The following is a 17,712-nucleotide window of genomic DNA, read 5'->3' on the forward strand; positions in this document are numbered from 1 at the left end:
TTGAGATTTGTAGGTATGAGCCAGCCTGCCCATCCCTAAAAATTATTTCTGTTTATATAAAGTGAAGGAAAAATATTTATTCATCTCTGCTAAGAATTTGAATATAGAATTTTGCATAAAACAAAACAAATCGCTGCTGCTTCACTGCTACTTCTGAAGCCCAGGCCGGCACTGGCACTGCCACAGCTCTCATCGCCCCCCTGGGCCGCTGCCTTACGCATGGGGAAAACGAGACTCCTGTTGGCTCTTTTTTGAAATACAACACCTACTTCTCAAATTATTTGAGGCCATGGTTGGCCAAAAGTACAGACAACAATCACACTGCAAAATAATTAATCTGAGGAAAACACAAGCGCTGATACACTGCCTGCTTAGGAAATCTGAATCCTGATTTCTCAAATTAAGACTGAAGTGTTGAAATGGCATTCAAAACAAGACACTACGGCTCAATCGTGCAGTCATTCTTAGGCTGCTGGAAAACATCTTTGAAAAAGTATTTATTTCTCTATAAAATTAGTGTAAAGTGAACTAATATAATAATAATATTAAATAGCTAGTAATTTCTGTGGAACTTTAAAACCAAGAGAATGATGGAACTTGAGTGTGCTAATCATACCAGGGAAGATTCCAGTTATTTGCACTGACAACACGGTATTTATCCTAACTGCAGGTTATGCACTGATGAAGTCAGGGTGGGGGTAGAACTCCACTGAGCTATCACCAGTGACAGCGCACACCACCTGACAGGCACCAGAGGGGGACGCGTTGCCTCTGCCACAGAGAACCCGGGCACTCGCTGCCTTCTGCCTCCCAACCCAGGCCAGGCATGGCTTTGCAGAGCAGCATGCAGCAAATGTATTTTCTTCCTTCCCATCTCCCCTGACAAAATCCTCTGTCCTACCTACCTCTTGCCTATACTGCAGTTCACCTTCTTCTCTGCAGCATCCTTGGAGCCTCAGTACTCTGAGACTTCAGATACAGTGAAATCTGCAACCCAAGGAACACGGCAAAGCCAAAAACTAAAAAGCCAGGTCTGGAACATAAATGTCCAGTTCCAAGAACACAATCCATCAGGACAACTATGCACTGTGTATACTGGCTGTCCACTCCACACAATCCATCAGGACAACTATGCACTGTGTATACTGGCTGTCCACTCCAGACCGTACAAGAGCACGCACAAAGGCGACCCTGCGGCCCTGCAGCCTTCAGAGAGCCTTTCCCACTATCTCCGGGTCTGACTCAGAAGCCTGAAGTGCTGTTATGGCCTAATTCTCCATGCACGCCGCATAACAGGAGCTTTTCACTGGAAACCACTGATCAAACGATGCCATGCCACCTGCGTCCGCTGCCAGCAGAGGTGGCACTCAGGAGTCACCAACTGACAAATAAAACCCTTTGGAAAGAAAGTCATGGGGTGCTACAAAGATGATACTGATTAATACCACTGTAACTGTCACAAGTTTTTTGCTTCTGAAAATTCCAAATAATTAGTCAGGCTAAACTCAATACTCTGCTTGGGTCTAGAAATACCATGGCAAACGTCATTAACAACAATAACAGAAGGTATAGTTTACATGGAATACTGAAAGAAAAGAGCCTGATAGAGACCATTTTTAAACTTACCCTGGGAATGATCATTCAACCACAAAGTGACTAAGTATTATTAGCAACTATTCCACCCATTCGGAACATCTCTGCCACTTGCAACAGTTTGCGAAGAATAAATCTATGTAGTGCATGATGCTCTTGAGTCAGAATATGTGGCAATCAAAGTTGACTAAGAGAAGTAAAGGAGAAAACACCCAAAAGGTTAATCTAGCTCAGAAATACAGCAGGTCTGAATGCACGGCAATAAGCTTTTATTTGTAAGATATTCAAGAAAATGCCATCAATAGGAGCAAGTTAAGCAGGTTTTGCCTAATTCTGAAGAGTGAAATCAGCTTGATTTTTAAATCCTTCTCAGCTATGTGAAAATACTCAATGAAACCACAAACTACCAGAGTTGGTTGCAATGGAATTTTTCTTTGGAAGAGACCTTGCAAGGAACTTTTGCATTCTTTCATAACTTCCAAGTCCAAGAGGAGAAAAGAGAAGAAATTCTTAAAATATGAGTTAAGGAAAAAGCTTCCGAGAAGGAAGAATGCAGCTCAGACACAGGAGGGTGGCGGTGGGCCCAGTGACACAGGACACACCCGCCTTCTGGGGGTCTTCACCATGTTGTTCCACAAGTGGGCCTCTTGCACATTCGTCTGCAGAAATAAAGCCTCTTCGCTGTGAAGGTCTTCATTTCAAAGTAAAAGATCTCAAGAGAATACAGATTTGCTGCTATCAGCCTAATAAAGGCATTCTGGCTATGTCTGGGCAAGGGGAAAGCGGGAGCAATGACCATCATATGGAAATGCACCAACTTCAACAGGCGGCCTCAGCTCCGAACTCCTACTTTCATTTAGTATCAAGTGCTACACACTGTACTTACTGTATTCCCTAAAGGGGAGGAGGAGAATGAGACAGAGCAGGACGTTCTGCACACTAGAGAGAAGACTTATGAGAGCGCTGCTGTACAACGGCAGATTTCGAGGCTACAAAATCACATATTTAATGAAAGTAGATCAGTGGGAAAAATGCTTCCTTGCTAGATTGGGAAGGACATACTCAAGACACAGAAAAAACTAGAGGAAAATTGTATAGCCAACCGACAAAAATAAAACCACCCCAATTATCCCAAGCTAACTAACTACTTTTGATAGGGAAGAAAACCTGTTTCAGTGTCTTCATTTATCAAGTGCTATTTTGAAGTATCTGTTAAGGATAAGCATAACTTTAAAACAAGATACGTTACTTTTAACATCCTTTCTGTGGGAGGAACAGAGAAGCCCGCCTTCCCTCCCCACCACCATCCCATTAATTGAAAAGATTCAGAAAAAGAACCTTTGAAAACAGGCAAACCAACAAAGCTAAGAGCTGACAAGCAGAAAACATGCATTGTGGGAACCACAGTAGGCACCGGAAGTAAGCAACGGCAGAGAAACAGAGCGGGACACTTACAGCAGCTATCTGTCAGGGGTCCTGATGGCTACTGTGTTCTGAAACCATCGAGACAGAATAGCAGGATGGGAAGAATGTAGTCACAAACAATCCACCAGATGACAACACTACACAGTGCAGAGGTCAGCACAGCTAGGGGACATCTGGAAAGGGGTGAAGGGGAAAGAACAGATGTTCAAATTGGGAAGCCAAAATAAATTACGCAATCATCAATCAATCAATCAGTCAAGCCATATGTGAATTGTAGAAACCCTAAAAGCCCAAAACAGCAACAGGGATACAAAGGGGTGGTCCACAAGGATGGAGTTTTGCCATTTTATGTTGGAGAACAAAATGCTGTGTTTAAACAGGTTTGATACTTGGGGACTCAGTCACTAGTTAGATAACTACCCCATGGTAATTTAACTTCATGATACTGAAATCAGTCATAGATAAATGATTGAGGGTCTTCAAAAAGCACAAGATGTGCACCCACGGAAAACTAAACCAAACCATAACGGGCAAAGGAGGCAAAACCAGATAACCAAAACCAAACAAACAAAAACCACAAAACCCCAGACTAGTTAACAAAATCACAGGAGGCACAACTAAAAACGAACGTAACACAGCAGAGCTGATCTCATTTCAATGGAATCACTAACTCCTGAGTCATCCAGGAAGCTAAGGGAATGGCACATTTTTAGAATACGGTTCACATTTAACCAAGGGCAACACAAAATGAGCAAAATTTCACGGAAGTATGCATACTATAGATTTTTCTTAGTTGTTTTCCGCACTCACTTTCTTCATACTAGTTGGCTTTTAGCTTGGGGTTTCTTTTTTATTTTTTAATTATTATAATTTTTTGAGATGGAATCTTGCTCTGTCACCCAGCCTGGAGTACAATAGCGTGAGTTTGGCTTACTGCAAACTCCGCCTCCCAGGTTCAAGCAATTCTCCCACTGCAGCCCCCTGAGTAGCTGGGATTAGAGGTGTACACCACCACGCCCAGCTAAGTATTGTATTTTTAGTATGGGGTTTCAACACATTGGCCAGGCTGGTCTCAAACTCCTGACCTCAGGTGATCCACCTACCTCGGCATCCCAAAATGCTGGGATTACAGGCATGAGCCACTGCACCTGGCCTCTTTTTCATTTTTAAGAAACGGGTCGGCTGGGCGCAGTGGCTCACGCCTGTAAGCCCAGCACTTTGGGAGGCCAAGGCAGGCAGATTACCCGAGGTCAGGAGTTCGAGACCAGCTTGTCCAACATGGTGAAACCCCTGCTCTACTAAAAAAAATATAAAAATTAGCCAGGTGTGGTGGCATATGCCTGTAATCCCAGCTACTTGGGAGGCTGGGGCAGGAGAATTGCTTGAGCTCGGGAGGCGAAGATTGCAGTGAGCCGAGATAATGCCACTGCACTCCAGCCTGGACAACAGAGCAAGAAAGAAAGAAAGAAAGAAAAGAAAAAAGAAAAGAAAAGAAAGAAAGAAGGAAGGAAGGAAGGAAGGAAGGAAGGAAGGAAGGAAGGAAGGAAGGAAGGAAGGAAGGAAGGAAGGAAAGGAAAGGAAGAAAGAAAGAAAGGAAGAAAGAAAGAAAGGAAAGAAAGAAAGAAAGAAAGAAAGAAAAGAAAGAAAGAAAGAAAAAGGAAAGAAGGAAAGAAAGAAAAAAGAAAAGAAAAAGAAAAGAAAAGAAAAAAGAAAAGAAAGAAGGTACTGCTCTGCTACCCAGGCTGGAGTGCAGTGGCGTTATCATAGTTCACTGTAATCTCCAACTCCTTGGTGCAAACAATCCTCCGACATCAGCCTCCTGAGTAGCAGCTGAGACTACCTGTTCATCCCACCAGGCCCAGTTACTTTTGTTGTTGTTGTTGTTTAATTTTTTTGTAGAAACAGAGTCTATGTTGGCCAGGCTGGTCTCCAACTCCTGGGCTCAAGTGATCCTCCTGCCCTTGAACTCCCAAAGTGCTGGGATTACAGGCATGAGCCACTGTGTCCAGCCTCAGCTTGGTGTTTCTTTCTTTTTTTTTCGAGACAGAGTCTCACTCTGTCGCCCAGGCTGGAGTGCGGTGGCCGGATCTCAGCTCACTGCAACCTCCGCCTCCCGGGTTTACGCCATTCTCCTGCCTCAGCCTCCCGAGTAGCTGGGACTACAGGCGCCGCCACCTCGCCCGGCTAATTTTTTTTTTTTTTTTTTAGTAGAGACGGGGTTTCACCGTGTTAGCCAGGATAGTCTCGATCTCCTGACCTCGTGATCCGCCCGTCTCGGCCTCCCAAAGTGCTGGGATTACAGGCTTGAGCCACCGCGCCCGGCCAGCTTGGTGTTTCTTAATCCATTGATCTGGGTTCTAGCGGCAAGGAAGGAAACCGCCTCCCATTTAGAAGGGCGGAAGCTCCTTCCAATGACTGCACTTCCACATGGTTACCCGGATACATCTGTGACCAAAGACTACAGCCTCTACTGAGCATGCGCTGCGTGCGGAGTACTGCTGATCAATTTTGGAAGTGACTGATTTGACTTATCATGTCATTTTTATTGTTGACCTCATCACTGTCATCATTAACAATTCCATGTAGGACCAGGCGCAGTGGCTCACGCCTGTAATCTCAACACTTTGGGAAGCTGAGGCGGAACAGATCATGAGGTCAGGAGTTCGAGACCAGCCTGGCCAACATGGTGAAACCCCATCTCTACTAAAAATACAAAAATTAGCGAGACGTGATGGCGGGTGCCTGTCATCCCAGCTACTTGGGAGGCTGAGGCAGGAGAATCGCTTGAACCCAGGAGGTGGAGGTTGCAGTGAGCAGAGATCGGGCCATGGCACTCCAGCCTGGGCGACAAGATCTCGTGAGACTCTGTCTCGGAAAAAAACAAATGTACACGCCAGGCATCCTATATTGTGGAAAGGGATTAGACTAAAGGGTGAACTCGAAATACAAACTAACCTCACCCCACAAGTTACACCTACACCATCTTATGTAATCTTCCCACACAAAAAAAACAAGCCTACTAATATATGTTAAGATCACAGGGGTGAATATTTAAACGGAATGAATAAATGGCCTGGGAGCACTAGAAAACTCTCTACCCATCCCAGGCTTCACTTTCAGTTCCTTAAAGGCAGAACGGCCTGAATGTCCAGGTGTCAGCATCATAGATGGTTATTTGTTCCTCCAGTAAACCTCATGGCTTCAGAATTACTTTCCACTGCTAACACACACCCATCTCCTAACCTGCCAAAACCATCAGTATGCGGAACAACAGGCCTCATGGCTCAAGTTACGAAATCTACCAAATCCATTTTAGCACAGACAATATACTTGTCATCGCATCCTGAAAATCAGCTCATTGTCAATGGTGCCACATGGTTTACTGTCATCACTGTAGTCAGGATTAGACAGGCTGAGCAAACGGCCATTTTACAATCGATAAAAAACTCAAACTCTCCCCCAAAACTGACCATTTATAAAAGAGAAACCGGCCAGGCACTGCTGGCTCATGCCTGTAATCCTAGCACTTTGGGAGGCTGAGGCAGGATCACTTGAGGTCAGGATTTCGAGACAATCCTGGCCAACATGGTGAAACCTTGCCTCTACTAAAAATTCGAAAAATTAGCTGGTTTTGGTGGCGCACACCTGTAATCCCAGATACTCAGGAGGCTGAGGCAGGAGGATCACTGGAACCCGGGAGGCGGAGTTTGCAGTGAGTCCAGGGCGTACCACTGCACTCCAGCCTGGCCAACAGAGCAAGACTCCATCTTAAAAAAAAAAAAAAAAAAAGAGAGAAACCAATCATTGGAATATTTTATGTACGACAACTTTCTCCTAAGAGTCACTAGTACTTGTGTATTTCTCACTAACTTTCTTTCTTGCACGTACTGTACTTTCATAAGGCTAAGTGCCAATGTTAAAGCAAAATAACTTGCTCACAGAAATCAATGAGTCAAAATTGGGATGAAGAAATTGATTTTGTATTTTTCAACCCAAGCCATTGTTGAACACAATCCCTCAGGGACTTCTATTCCTAAAATAACTACAAAGACACAAGAGGGAAAGAAAGAAAACCTTCGACTGATCTTTTCTAGGGCCAAAAAGCTGCAAATAATAGCAGAGAGGGTTTGAAAACGCAGAGAAGGGATAAGCAAAATGTTGTAACAGAGGAGGAAGGAGATTTGCTGAGACTCATCAAAAATCCCCCGGGGTCTACACACATAACTCAGAGCTTAGAAAAACTAGCATTTGGCTCTCTTCTTTGAAAGTGTGGCCTCAAACTTTGTTATTTGTGTTATGTGGGGCTATTTTTATATATTGTTTTTAGGATATTACCAAAAGGAATCCTGAGCTCACTGCAGCCTCAGACTCCTGGGCTAAGTGGTCCTCTTGCCTCAGCCTCCCGCATAGCCTGGTCTACAGGTGCACACCGCCATGCCCAGCTAGATTTGAACTCATGTTAATGGCAGTAGCAGATTCAGAGGGTGACTAAAGGAAATTGCCTATTTAACAAAAACTTTTGACTAAGCAGGATTTGTATCCCCTGACTCTCGACTTTTGAACAGCAGGCAACAAAATATTAAAAAATAAATGATGATGCTGATTCTGAAAAACAAAACAAAAAAACCTGGACACAGCTAAAATCAACCCACAAAAGCATCAGTTTCCTAGGGCTTGCAATTCAATGTGTGGTCCCTGGACCAGCAGCCTCTGCTAGAAATGTGAAATCTTGGGCCCTGCCCCCACCCCACTAATCATAACCCATATTTCAACAAGCGCCGAGTGCCTCATGCACACTTAAGTCAGAGGAGCACTGCTCGAGGGCACTGCCTGCCTCCGCCACATCCAGAGTTAGTATCTGGATGATTACCTGGAGCCACCACGATACTGCCAAAGAAAAACCGTGAAGGCCTTAGATGAAGACTTTTAATAAGGAAATTAAAAACAAAATGACATTTGGAGTTAAGTAAATTATACAACAGGCACCATTTTCTTTGTTTTTTGGGATGGAGTCTCACTCCGTCGCCCAGTCTGGACTGTAATGGCGCGATCTCAGCTCACTGCAATCTCCGCCTCCCAGTTCAAGCGATCCTCCTGCCTCAGCCTCCTGAGTAGCTGGGATTATAGGCACCTACCATCATGCCTGGCTAATTTTTGTATTTTTGTAGAGACGGGCTATCACCATGTTGCCCAGGCTGGTCTTGAACTCCTGACCTCAGGTGATCCGCCCACCTTGGTCTCCCATAGTGCTGGGATTACAGGTGTGAACCACCACGCCTGGCCAAAAGGCACCATTTTTAAAGCAGTCTAGTTGACTACAGTACCACTAAGCTGCAAAAGAAATCTTCATAAATGCCTGTAATCAAAAGGGATGCCCTACATGCACTCACATAACACTGCATACTGCAAAATGCAACTCTCTGCACTGGGTCTTTGAAGAACCTCCCAGAGGAGCAGCCCGTCATGACACATGCCTTACATGTGATTCTGCTTCAGGATTTTTATGACAAGATACTAGTGAGGAATTACTTTCAGTGAAAAAGAAAACCTGTTCTCTGCCAATACAAACAGTTTCTTCTATCACACTTCCTTACCATGTTACAAGATGCTTACTGAATAAATGATCTATGTCCATCACACTCCCTTCCCCCAAAAAAGAAGGTTGGAAATCTGGTGCCCACCACGAAGAAGGAAGTAACCAGAAGGAAGAAATCCGGTGGCCACAGGTGGAAGCAGCTACTGAAGGGCCGCCTACCAAAAAGACCACGGTCCTGCAGTTCGCGTCTGCGCATCTGTCTAATCATCTTGGACGCTCCGTCAGGTTCGATCCCAACGAACACACGCTCACAAGAATGGACGCACGGACACGCATCCACTCAGTAACTGTGACACTTCCTGTTCCCAGGCTCCGTCTTCCTCTATGACTAGAAAATCATTCCCCAAAGAAACAAACAAAAAACCCAAAATATAGTTTAGACCAGTTCACTGTTGCCCCAAAAACAACATAATGTCATTAAGCCGTCCCGTCATGCTGATCAAAACAAATGATCTGCAACATGGCGAATGTAAAGAGATAGACCAGTTTATAACTACGGACAGGTCTGGCATCCTGGGCTTTCCATCTGCTGTTGAGCTCTGGAGGATGCCCTGTGCTGATTATTCACGGAGAAAAAGCATCCCTGATGTCGCCTTCCCACCCATAAAGGCTCATAAGGACCAAGGTAAACAAGGGACAGCTGAGAGATTCCAAGGCCAGCACCCCTAGGTTTTAAATAACATAGGCAAACATTTCAAAGTGGCATCATGGGCTTGCAACTATGGAGAAAAATGTGCAGGAGAAACCCTCAACAAGGACCCCACACACATAATAAAGAAATATCAACCACAACAAAGGAAGCCAGACTCACGTGAGAGGAATAGCGTTTGTTTTTGATTGTCTTCTGCTTTTCAGGGCCCGAAGTCTATCACCTTGTGTCACTCCATTGATTTCGTCGTCGTCACTGTACTGTGTAAGTAAAAAAACACTGAGCTAATGGTTTAAGTTGCACTTATTAATCCAGTAAAGCAGAGCAGCAATTTATCCACATAAACACAGACAGTCCAAGTTTCTGCAAACTCTAAAATATTTTTCCCTTTCACAATCAAGCTACCGATCACATTTTAAGACAGCCAAAGCTGACTTTCAGAGACAACCCAGCAGCACTCACTACAGAACGTATCAGCAGTGAAGAGGGTTAATGGGCTTTCACGTTTGAAAACATTCTTTTTAAAATCTCACAGTGTACTTACTACCACTTAATGTAGTACTGCTGCCCCCTAAGCCCTTGATTTGTTGAAAGCTCCCCATTTGAGACTGATTGCTTTCCTAAATCGGCTGTTGTGAAACGGCAAAAAGGGGTGAGGGGCAGGGGTAGATCTGGCTAAAGAGCTCACTTCACAACCTTTATGCTACCTGCCGAGTTACAGTTTTATGGACACACACAACCTTGTTTCCATTATTTTGGGTAAAAAGTGCCTCGAGAGGGTTATAAATATAAAAAACTGACAATCATCCAAGAGCTGCTTTATTATTTTACCTACAGATTTCTCCATGCCCTGACAAGGTTTCAACAGCAGTTAAAGCAGTAACAACATCTCAACAGAAACAGCTTCATTACCGGTTCGGGTTCTTGCTGGTCTTGATTCTCGACCCCATTTATGGAAATGTCATCAACGCCGGAGAGAAGTTTGGAGAAGGCTGCTCTGTGTTGTCCATTCTCCTGCCCCTTTAACTTCTGACGAAAATAGTCCCCTTCCAGCCAGAGGCTTGTTTGCTTCCTACAGCATTTAAATAACATCAAAATAGAGCTTTCCAGAAAGATACATGAACAACTTCTTCCTACCAGACTATCTGTTGTTACTGGAAACTAAGGGAAATTCCAGTCCCCATCAGATTCCAACCCCACTTCTTCCCTTGGAACTACTACTTACATCACCAAAAACTGCTGCTGAGGTCCAATCACCGAGCCAGGTCTGCAGATCCTGACCCACGCAATGGTCTCGGCTGCCGTCATCCTGTAATGCTTCATGATGTAGCATGCTATCAGAGTGCCTGTGCGACCAAGGCCAGCTAGGAAAAGAGAAGCACAGCAATGAAACTTGGGCTCATGTACTCCAGGAGTTTGTTGGGCAGGTAGAATTTTTGTAAAAGGCTTCTCATGACTCTGCTTCTCTCAACAGCAGTTCTCAAGGCTGGTTATACTCTGGAATCACCTAGAGAAGTTTTTAAATACTGATGCCTGGTCTCATGCCCAGAATGTACTTATTATTTGTTTCATTTAATTATTTATTTTTGAGATAGAGTCTCGCTCTGTCGCCCAGCAGGCTGGCTGGAGAGAAATGATGCGATCTTGGCTCACTGCAACCTTCACCTCCCAGGCTCAAGCAATTCCTCTACCTCAACCTCCCAAGTAGCTAGGATTACAGGCGTGTGCCACCACACCTGGCTAATGTCTGTATTTTCAGTAGAGACAGGGTTTCACCATGTTGGCCAGGCTGGTCTCAAACTCACCTCACCTCAGGTGATCCGCCCACCTTGGCCTCCTAAAATGCTGGGATTATAGGCTTGAGCCACCACGCCTGGCTTTACGCCCAGAATTTAGATTTAACTGGTGTGCAGCATAGCTTGGACAGAGAGATTCCTAAAATCTTCCAGATGATTCTACACGTAGCCGAGGTGGAGAATCACTTTCTAAGTAATCATTCTAGTAAGTGCAGTGTCTTCTGCCCTGGGCATTTTAGAAAAATGGTACCACCATCTTTGCAAAAACAAAGGCTTGCAATTTTGCACTTACTCCCACATCCAATTATATTTTCTAGTTTGTTATATTATATTTTCACTCAGATTTTTTTAAACCTCTATTGGTGCTGGCCTGTCTTATCTACACTATTATCATTACCTCCAGTGATGGTTAATTTTATGTGTCAATCTTTGGAATGAATCTTTGGAGATTAACATTTAAGTTGGTGAGCTTTCAGTAAGCACAGTTCCCTCCATAATGTGGATGGGCCCCATCCAATCACCTGAAAACCTGGGCAGAACAAAAACACTGACTTTCCTGAGCAAGAGAATGCCTTTGGCTTTCATCTGCCCCCATCAGCTCTCCTGTGTTTCCAGGCTGCTGGCCCACACTGCATATTTTGGACTCACCAGAATCTATACTTGCATAAGCCAATTCCTTTTAATAAATCTCCTACATATAAAAAAAAATCCTACTGGCTTTGTTTTTCTGGAGAACCCTAAATACAACAGATTTGGATTATGAGGTGGGTGTCACTGTAACAACTAAATAGAAATGGAGACGTGGCTTTGTGGATGACAACCTTGGATATTTAGCAGAGGAGATTTATAAGGAAAGTGTTGAAGATACAACCTGATTTCTCTTTAACTGGTTACAGTAAAATGCAAAAGGAAAAAAAGACAAATTAAAGAAGAAATTGTTAAGCAACAGGGAATCAGGAACTAGAGTCAGAAAATTCTCAGGCTATCCATATTGCAAAAAATAAGAGTGTTACAGAGAGAAAAATCAAGGGTGTGGCTGAACACTCCCCCTCTAAAGAGACTGCCTAGACTTAATCAGCCATCTCAGCAGAAGCAAGGAAGAGAGATGGGATTATACCAGTAGAGACACTGGCAACTTGTGGTAAAGGGGATGGACATGGAATAAAATAAAGTAAGGCTTTTGGACTTCTGAAAGCAGAGCTACCTGGATGCAAACATTCTTTGTTCTTCAAGAAAAGGAAGGATGGCCGGGCACGGTGGCTCAAGCCTGTCATCCCAGCACTTTGGGAGGCCGAGACGGGCGGATCACGAGGTCAGGAGATCGAGACCATCCTGGCTAACACGGTGAAACCCCGTCTCTACTAAAAAGTACGAAAAACTAGCCGGGCGAGGTGGCGGGCGCCTGTAGTCCCAGCTACTCGGGAGGCTGAGGCAGGAGAATGGCGGGAACCCGGGAGGCGGAGCTTGCAGTGAGCTGAGATCCGGCCACTGCACTCCAGTCCAGGCGACAGAGCGAGACTCCGTCTCAAAAAAAAAAAAAAAGAAAAAGAAACAAGACGGCAGGAGTTAAGTGCAAGCAGAGGACAAACCATGAGAAGACTCAGAGACGACAGCCATCTGCAAGCTGAAGAGAGAGGCCTTCCCAGAAAACATCCCTGCCAGTGCCTTGACCTTGGACTTCTAGCCCCCAGAACTGTGAGAGAATTAACTGCTGGTGTTTAAGCCACCCAGCCGGTGATACGCCCCAGCAGACTAATACACCTCTTGATGACTCTCAATTTTCACGGTACAGCCCAGTTTTCATACTGTCATCATTTTTCCTCCCTAAACAAAGATGCAATCATACAAGAGCCTCTCTAGGCTTTTAATTGGTCATCATTCTATTTCAGGGTATCTCAACCTCAGCAGTACTGACATTTGAGGCTGGACAATTATTTATAGTGAGGGGCTGTCCTGTACACTGTAGGATGTTTAGCAGCATCCCTGATCTCTACCTACCAGATGCCAGTAGTACCCAACCCTCAAAAAAGGTCACCGCACACTGTCAAATGTTGGGTGTGTGATGGGGTTGGGATGCAAAAGGACCCTGGTGAAGAATAACTTCAACTGCTTTTTATAATTAAAAAATGAAATAAGCAATGCTGGATTTTGTTTTAATTATGTTTAAAAATTGGAGTAAAATATACATAACATAAAATTTACCGTTTTTCTTCATGTATCATTTTCCTGATTTTATTTAGTTGTCTGAATTATCTTTTAGCTCACTGAACATGTTTAAGACAGTTATTTTAAATTCTGTCTCAGTTAATTCAGAAATTTACATTTCCTTACTGTCAGTTTCTGACTATCACTTGAACCACTTTTTATGTGTCCAGTTCAGCAGCATGAAGTGCATTCACACTGCTGTACAGACATTACCACCATTCATCTTCAGAACATATTTCATCTTGCAAAACGGAAACTCAGGACCCATCACACAGTAACTACCAACCCCTGCCTCCCCTCAGGCCCTGGCAACCACCATTCTACTTTGTCTTACCCCGAGTATCACACACAAGTGGATTCATACAGTATCTGTCCTTTTCTGACGAGCAGACCTAAGTTGGCCTATTATCTTTAAGGTTCGGCCATGTAGCAGTACATGTGTCAGAATTTTCTTCATTTCTATGGATGCAAAATATTCTGCTGTATGATACAGCACATTTTCTTTAGCCATTTCTTTAGCCTTCCTCTGATGGAAACCTGGATTGCTTCCACCTTTTGGCTATTAAGAGTAATGCTGCTGGCTGGGTGTGGTGGCTCACACCTGTAATCCCAGAACTTTGGGAGGTTGAGGTGGGTGGACTACTTGAGGTCAGGAGTTTGAGACCAGCCTGGCCAACATGGTGAAACCCTGTCTCTACTAAAAATACAAAAACTAGTTGGATGTGGTGGCATGTGCCTGTCATCCTAGCTACTGTGGAGGCTGAGGCAGGAGAATCACTTGAACCCAGGAGGCGGAGGCTGCAGTGAGCCGAGATTGCACCATTGCTCTCCAACCTGGAAAATAAGAGTGAAAATCCATCTCAAAAAAAAAAGGAAGAAGAAGAAAAGAAGAAGAGGAAGAGGAAGGAGGAGAAGGAGAAGGAGGAGGAAGGAGGAGGAGAGGAGGAGAAGGAGGAGGAAGGAGGAGGAGAAGGAGGAGGAGGAGAAGGAGGAGGAGAAGGAGGAGAGGAGGAGGAAGGAGGAGGAGAAGGAGGAGAAGGAGGAGGAAGGAGGAGGAGAAGGAGGAGAAGGAGGAGGAGAAGAGGAGGAGAAGGAGGAGGAGAAGGAGGAGAAGGAGGAGGAGGAGGAGAAGGAGGAGAAGGAGGAGGAGAAGGAGGAGGAGAAGAGGAGGAGGAGAAGGAGGAGGAGAAGGAGAAGGAGGAGGAAGGAGGAGAAGGAGGAGGAGGAGAGGAGGAGGAGGAAGAAGGAGGAGAAGGAGGAGAAGGAGGAGAAGGAGGAGGAGAAGGAGGAGGAGAAGGAGGAGAGAGGAGGAGGAGGAGAAGGAGGAGGAGAAGAAGGAGGAGAAGAAGGAGGAGAAGGAGGAGGAGAAGGAGGAGGAGAGGAGGAGAAGAGGAGGAGAAGAAGAAGGAGGAGAAGGAGGAGGAGAGGAGGAGGAGAAGGAGGAGGAGAGGAGAAGGAGGAGAGGAGAAGAAGGAGGAGGAGGAGGAGGAGGAGAAGAAGAAGAAGAAGAAGAGAAGGAGGAGAGAGGAGGAGGAGGAGGAGAAAGAAGGAGAAGAAGGAGAAGAAGGAGAAGAAGAAGAATGCTGTTATAAACACAGGTGTAAAAATATCTGTTCATATCCCTGCTGTCAATTGTTTCTGGGCATATAACCACCTACTACTGAATGACATTAATTTTTTCAGGAACTGCCACACCATTTTCCATAGCAGCTGTATTGTTTATATTCCCACTAGCAGTACACAAGGCTTCTAATTTCTCTATATCTTCACCAACACTTGTAATTTTCTGGTGGTGATGTTTTTGTTCTTTTAGATCACAGCCATACCAATGGGTGTAAAGTGGTATCTCACTGTGGTTGTGATTTGACTTTCCCTATAAGTCAAAAATGCTAAGAATTTTGCATGTGCTTACTGGTCATTTTATACCTTTGGAGAAATGTGTATTCAAGTCCTTTTCCCATTTATGAACTGGGTTTTGTTGCAGTTTTTAGGAGTTTTCTCTGTATATCTTCTGGATGTTTATCCCTTATCAGATGTGATTTGCAAATATTTTCTCCAATCCATGGGTTACCTTGTTACCGCTCTGCTGATTAGTACACTTTGGTGCACAAAAGTTTTAAAATTTTATATAGCCCAATTTGTCTGTTCTTTTACTGTCAGTGCCTTTGGTGTCATATTACTGCCAAATCTAATGTCATGAAGTTTTCACTCTCTTTTTTCTTCTAATACTTTTATAGTTTTAGGTCCTATATTTAGGTCCTTGATCCACTTTGAGTTAATTTTTGTATATGGTGTTATGTAAGGGTCCAATTTCATTCTTTTACATGCGGATATCAGGTTTCCCCTGCACCATTTATTGAAAAGACTGTCCTTTCTCCATTGAGTGGTGTCTGTATCCTTCTTGAATGTCATTTGACCATATACACAAGGATTTATTTCTGAGCTCTCTATTCTATCTCACTGGTCTTTATATCTGTCTTTATGCCAGTACCACACCATCTTGATTGATATAGCTTTGTACCAAGCTTTTTTTTTTTTTTTTTTTTTTGAGACAGGGTCTCACTATGTCGCCCAGGCTGGAGTGCAACCGCACAACCATGGCTCACTGCAGCCTCAACCTCCCAGGTTCAAGGGATCCTCCCATCTCAGCTTCCCGAGTAGCTGGGACTACGGGGTACACACCACCATGCCCAGTTAATTTTTGTACTTTTTAGTAGAGATGGGGTTTTGCCATGTTGTCCAGGGTGGTCTTAAAACTCCTGGGCTCAAGCAATCCTTCTGCCTCAGCCTCCCCAAGTACTGGGATTACAGGTGTTAAGCTACCATGCCCAACCTGTATGATGAAGTTTTGAAACCAGGAAGTGAGTCCTCCAACCTTTTTATTCCTTTTCAAGATTGTTTTGGCCATTTGCCATCCCTTGAGATTCCCAAATGAATTTCAGAATCATTTTTCTATTTTTGTAAGCAATGTTGGAATTTTGACAGGCTTGCATTGAATCTGTCTCTTTGGGCAATACTGACATGTTAACAATATTAAGTCACCCAGTGGACAAATGTGATGTTATTACATTTAATTATATCTTCTTTAATTTTTCTCAAAAATGTTTTCAACAAATCTTTCATTTCCTTGGCTAATTCCCCACTACGTGATTCTTCTTGACGCTATTACAAATGAAACTGTGCTCTTAGTTTCTTTTTTAGATTTTTATTGTCAGGGCTTATATGCTGCCACTTCTTTGCTGAACTCATCTATTAGTTCTAGCGGGGCTTGGTGGGGTGTGTGTGTATGTAATCTTGAGGGTTTTCTTTTCCTTTTTTTTTTGGAGACAGAGTCTTGCTCTGTCCCCCAGGCTGGAGAGCAGTGGCACGATCTTGGTTCACTGCAACCTCCATCTCCCAGATTCAAGCAATTCTCCTGCCTTAGCCTCCAAAGTAGCTGGGACTACAGGCACATGCACCTCGCCCGGCTTTTTTTTTTTTTTTTTTGTATTTTAGTGGAGGCGGGGTTTCACTGTGTTGTCCAGGCTGGTCTCGAACTCCTGAGCTCAGGCAATCCACCAGCCTTGGCCTCCCAAAGTGCTAGGATTACAGCCATGAGCCACTGCACCTGGCCCAGGGTTTTCTTTATATTACATATAAGTCATATCATTTGCAAACAGATAATTTTACTTCCCTCTGTCTAATTTCGATGTTTTTTTTTTTTTTTCTTACTTGCTTTGGCTAGAACTTCCATTACCATATTAAACAGATGCCACAAAACCAAGCATCCTTGTCTTCTTCATGGGCTCAGAGGAAAAGCTTTCAGGATGTTAGCTGTGGGCTTTTCACATATGGTTCTTATGTTGAGGTAATCTCCCTCTATACCTAGTTTGCACCGTGTTTTTTATCACAAAAGGGTATTGACTTTTGTCAGATGCTTTTTGTGCATTGAGAGGATCGTGTGGTTTTTGTCCTTAACGTGGTATATTACATTGACTGATTTTCATATGGTGAACCACTCTTGTAATCATGGGGTACATCCTACTTGGTCATGGTACACAACCCTTTTAAATATGCTGCTGAATTCCACTGGCTAGTATTTTGTTCAAGGTTTTTGCATCGATGTTCGTAAGTGATACTGGCCTACGGTTATCTTGCAGTCTCTTTTTGTTTGGGGTATCAGGGTAATGCTGGCCTTATTGAGTTAGAAAGTGTTCCTTTTCCCCCACATTTTTGGAAGGGTTTGAGAAGGACTGGTTTTAGTCTTTTAAGTTTTTGGGAGAATTTACTGGTGATGCTATCATGTCCTGGGCTTTGCTTTCTCAGGAGGTTTTGGAATACTTAATCTCCTTACTAGTTAGGGGTCTGTTCAGATTTTCTTTATGATTTAGTTCTGGTATTTTGTTTTTCTAGGAATTTGTCCATTTCATGTAGATGATCCAATTTGTTGTCCTACAATACTGATCATT

General features: G+C 43.9%; 1 protein-coding gene across 13 annotated transcripts in view; it reads right to left on the reverse strand.

Annotated features, from left to right (window-relative positions):
• CDC14B (cell division cycle 14B) overlaps nucleotides 1–17,712 on the reverse strand; it is a 146,015-nt gene that overhangs the window by 33,456 nt on the left and 94,847 nt on the right. For 9 of the 13 annotated variants that reach the window (XM_033236662.1, XM_033236657.1, XM_033236659.1 and 6 more), the window contains 3 exons: nucleotides 10,489–10,627; nucleotides 10,176–10,335; nucleotides 9,426–9,523 (listed from right to left, as the gene is read on the reverse strand). In XM_033236662.1, coding sequence (XP_033092553.1) covers nucleotides 9,426–9,523; nucleotides 10,176–10,335; nucleotides 10,489–10,627 — 397 coding nt within the window. Of the gene's footprint in view, nucleotides 1–3,048; nucleotides 3,192–9,425; nucleotides 9,524–10,175; nucleotides 10,336–10,488; nucleotides 10,628–17,712 lie in introns of all 13 variants that reach the window. The other 4 variants (XR_004443306.1, XM_033236665.1, XM_033236668.1 and 1 more) reach the window with 1 other exon arrangement.

Source organism: Trachypithecus francoisi, unplaced genomic scaffold, assembly GCF_009764315.1.
Source record: "Trachypithecus francoisi isolate TF-2019V2 unplaced genomic scaffold, Tfra_2.0 Lachesis_group16, whole genome shotgun sequence".
Taxonomy (NCBI): domain Eukaryota; kingdom Metazoa; phylum Chordata; class Mammalia; order Primates; family Cercopithecidae; genus Trachypithecus; species Trachypithecus francoisi.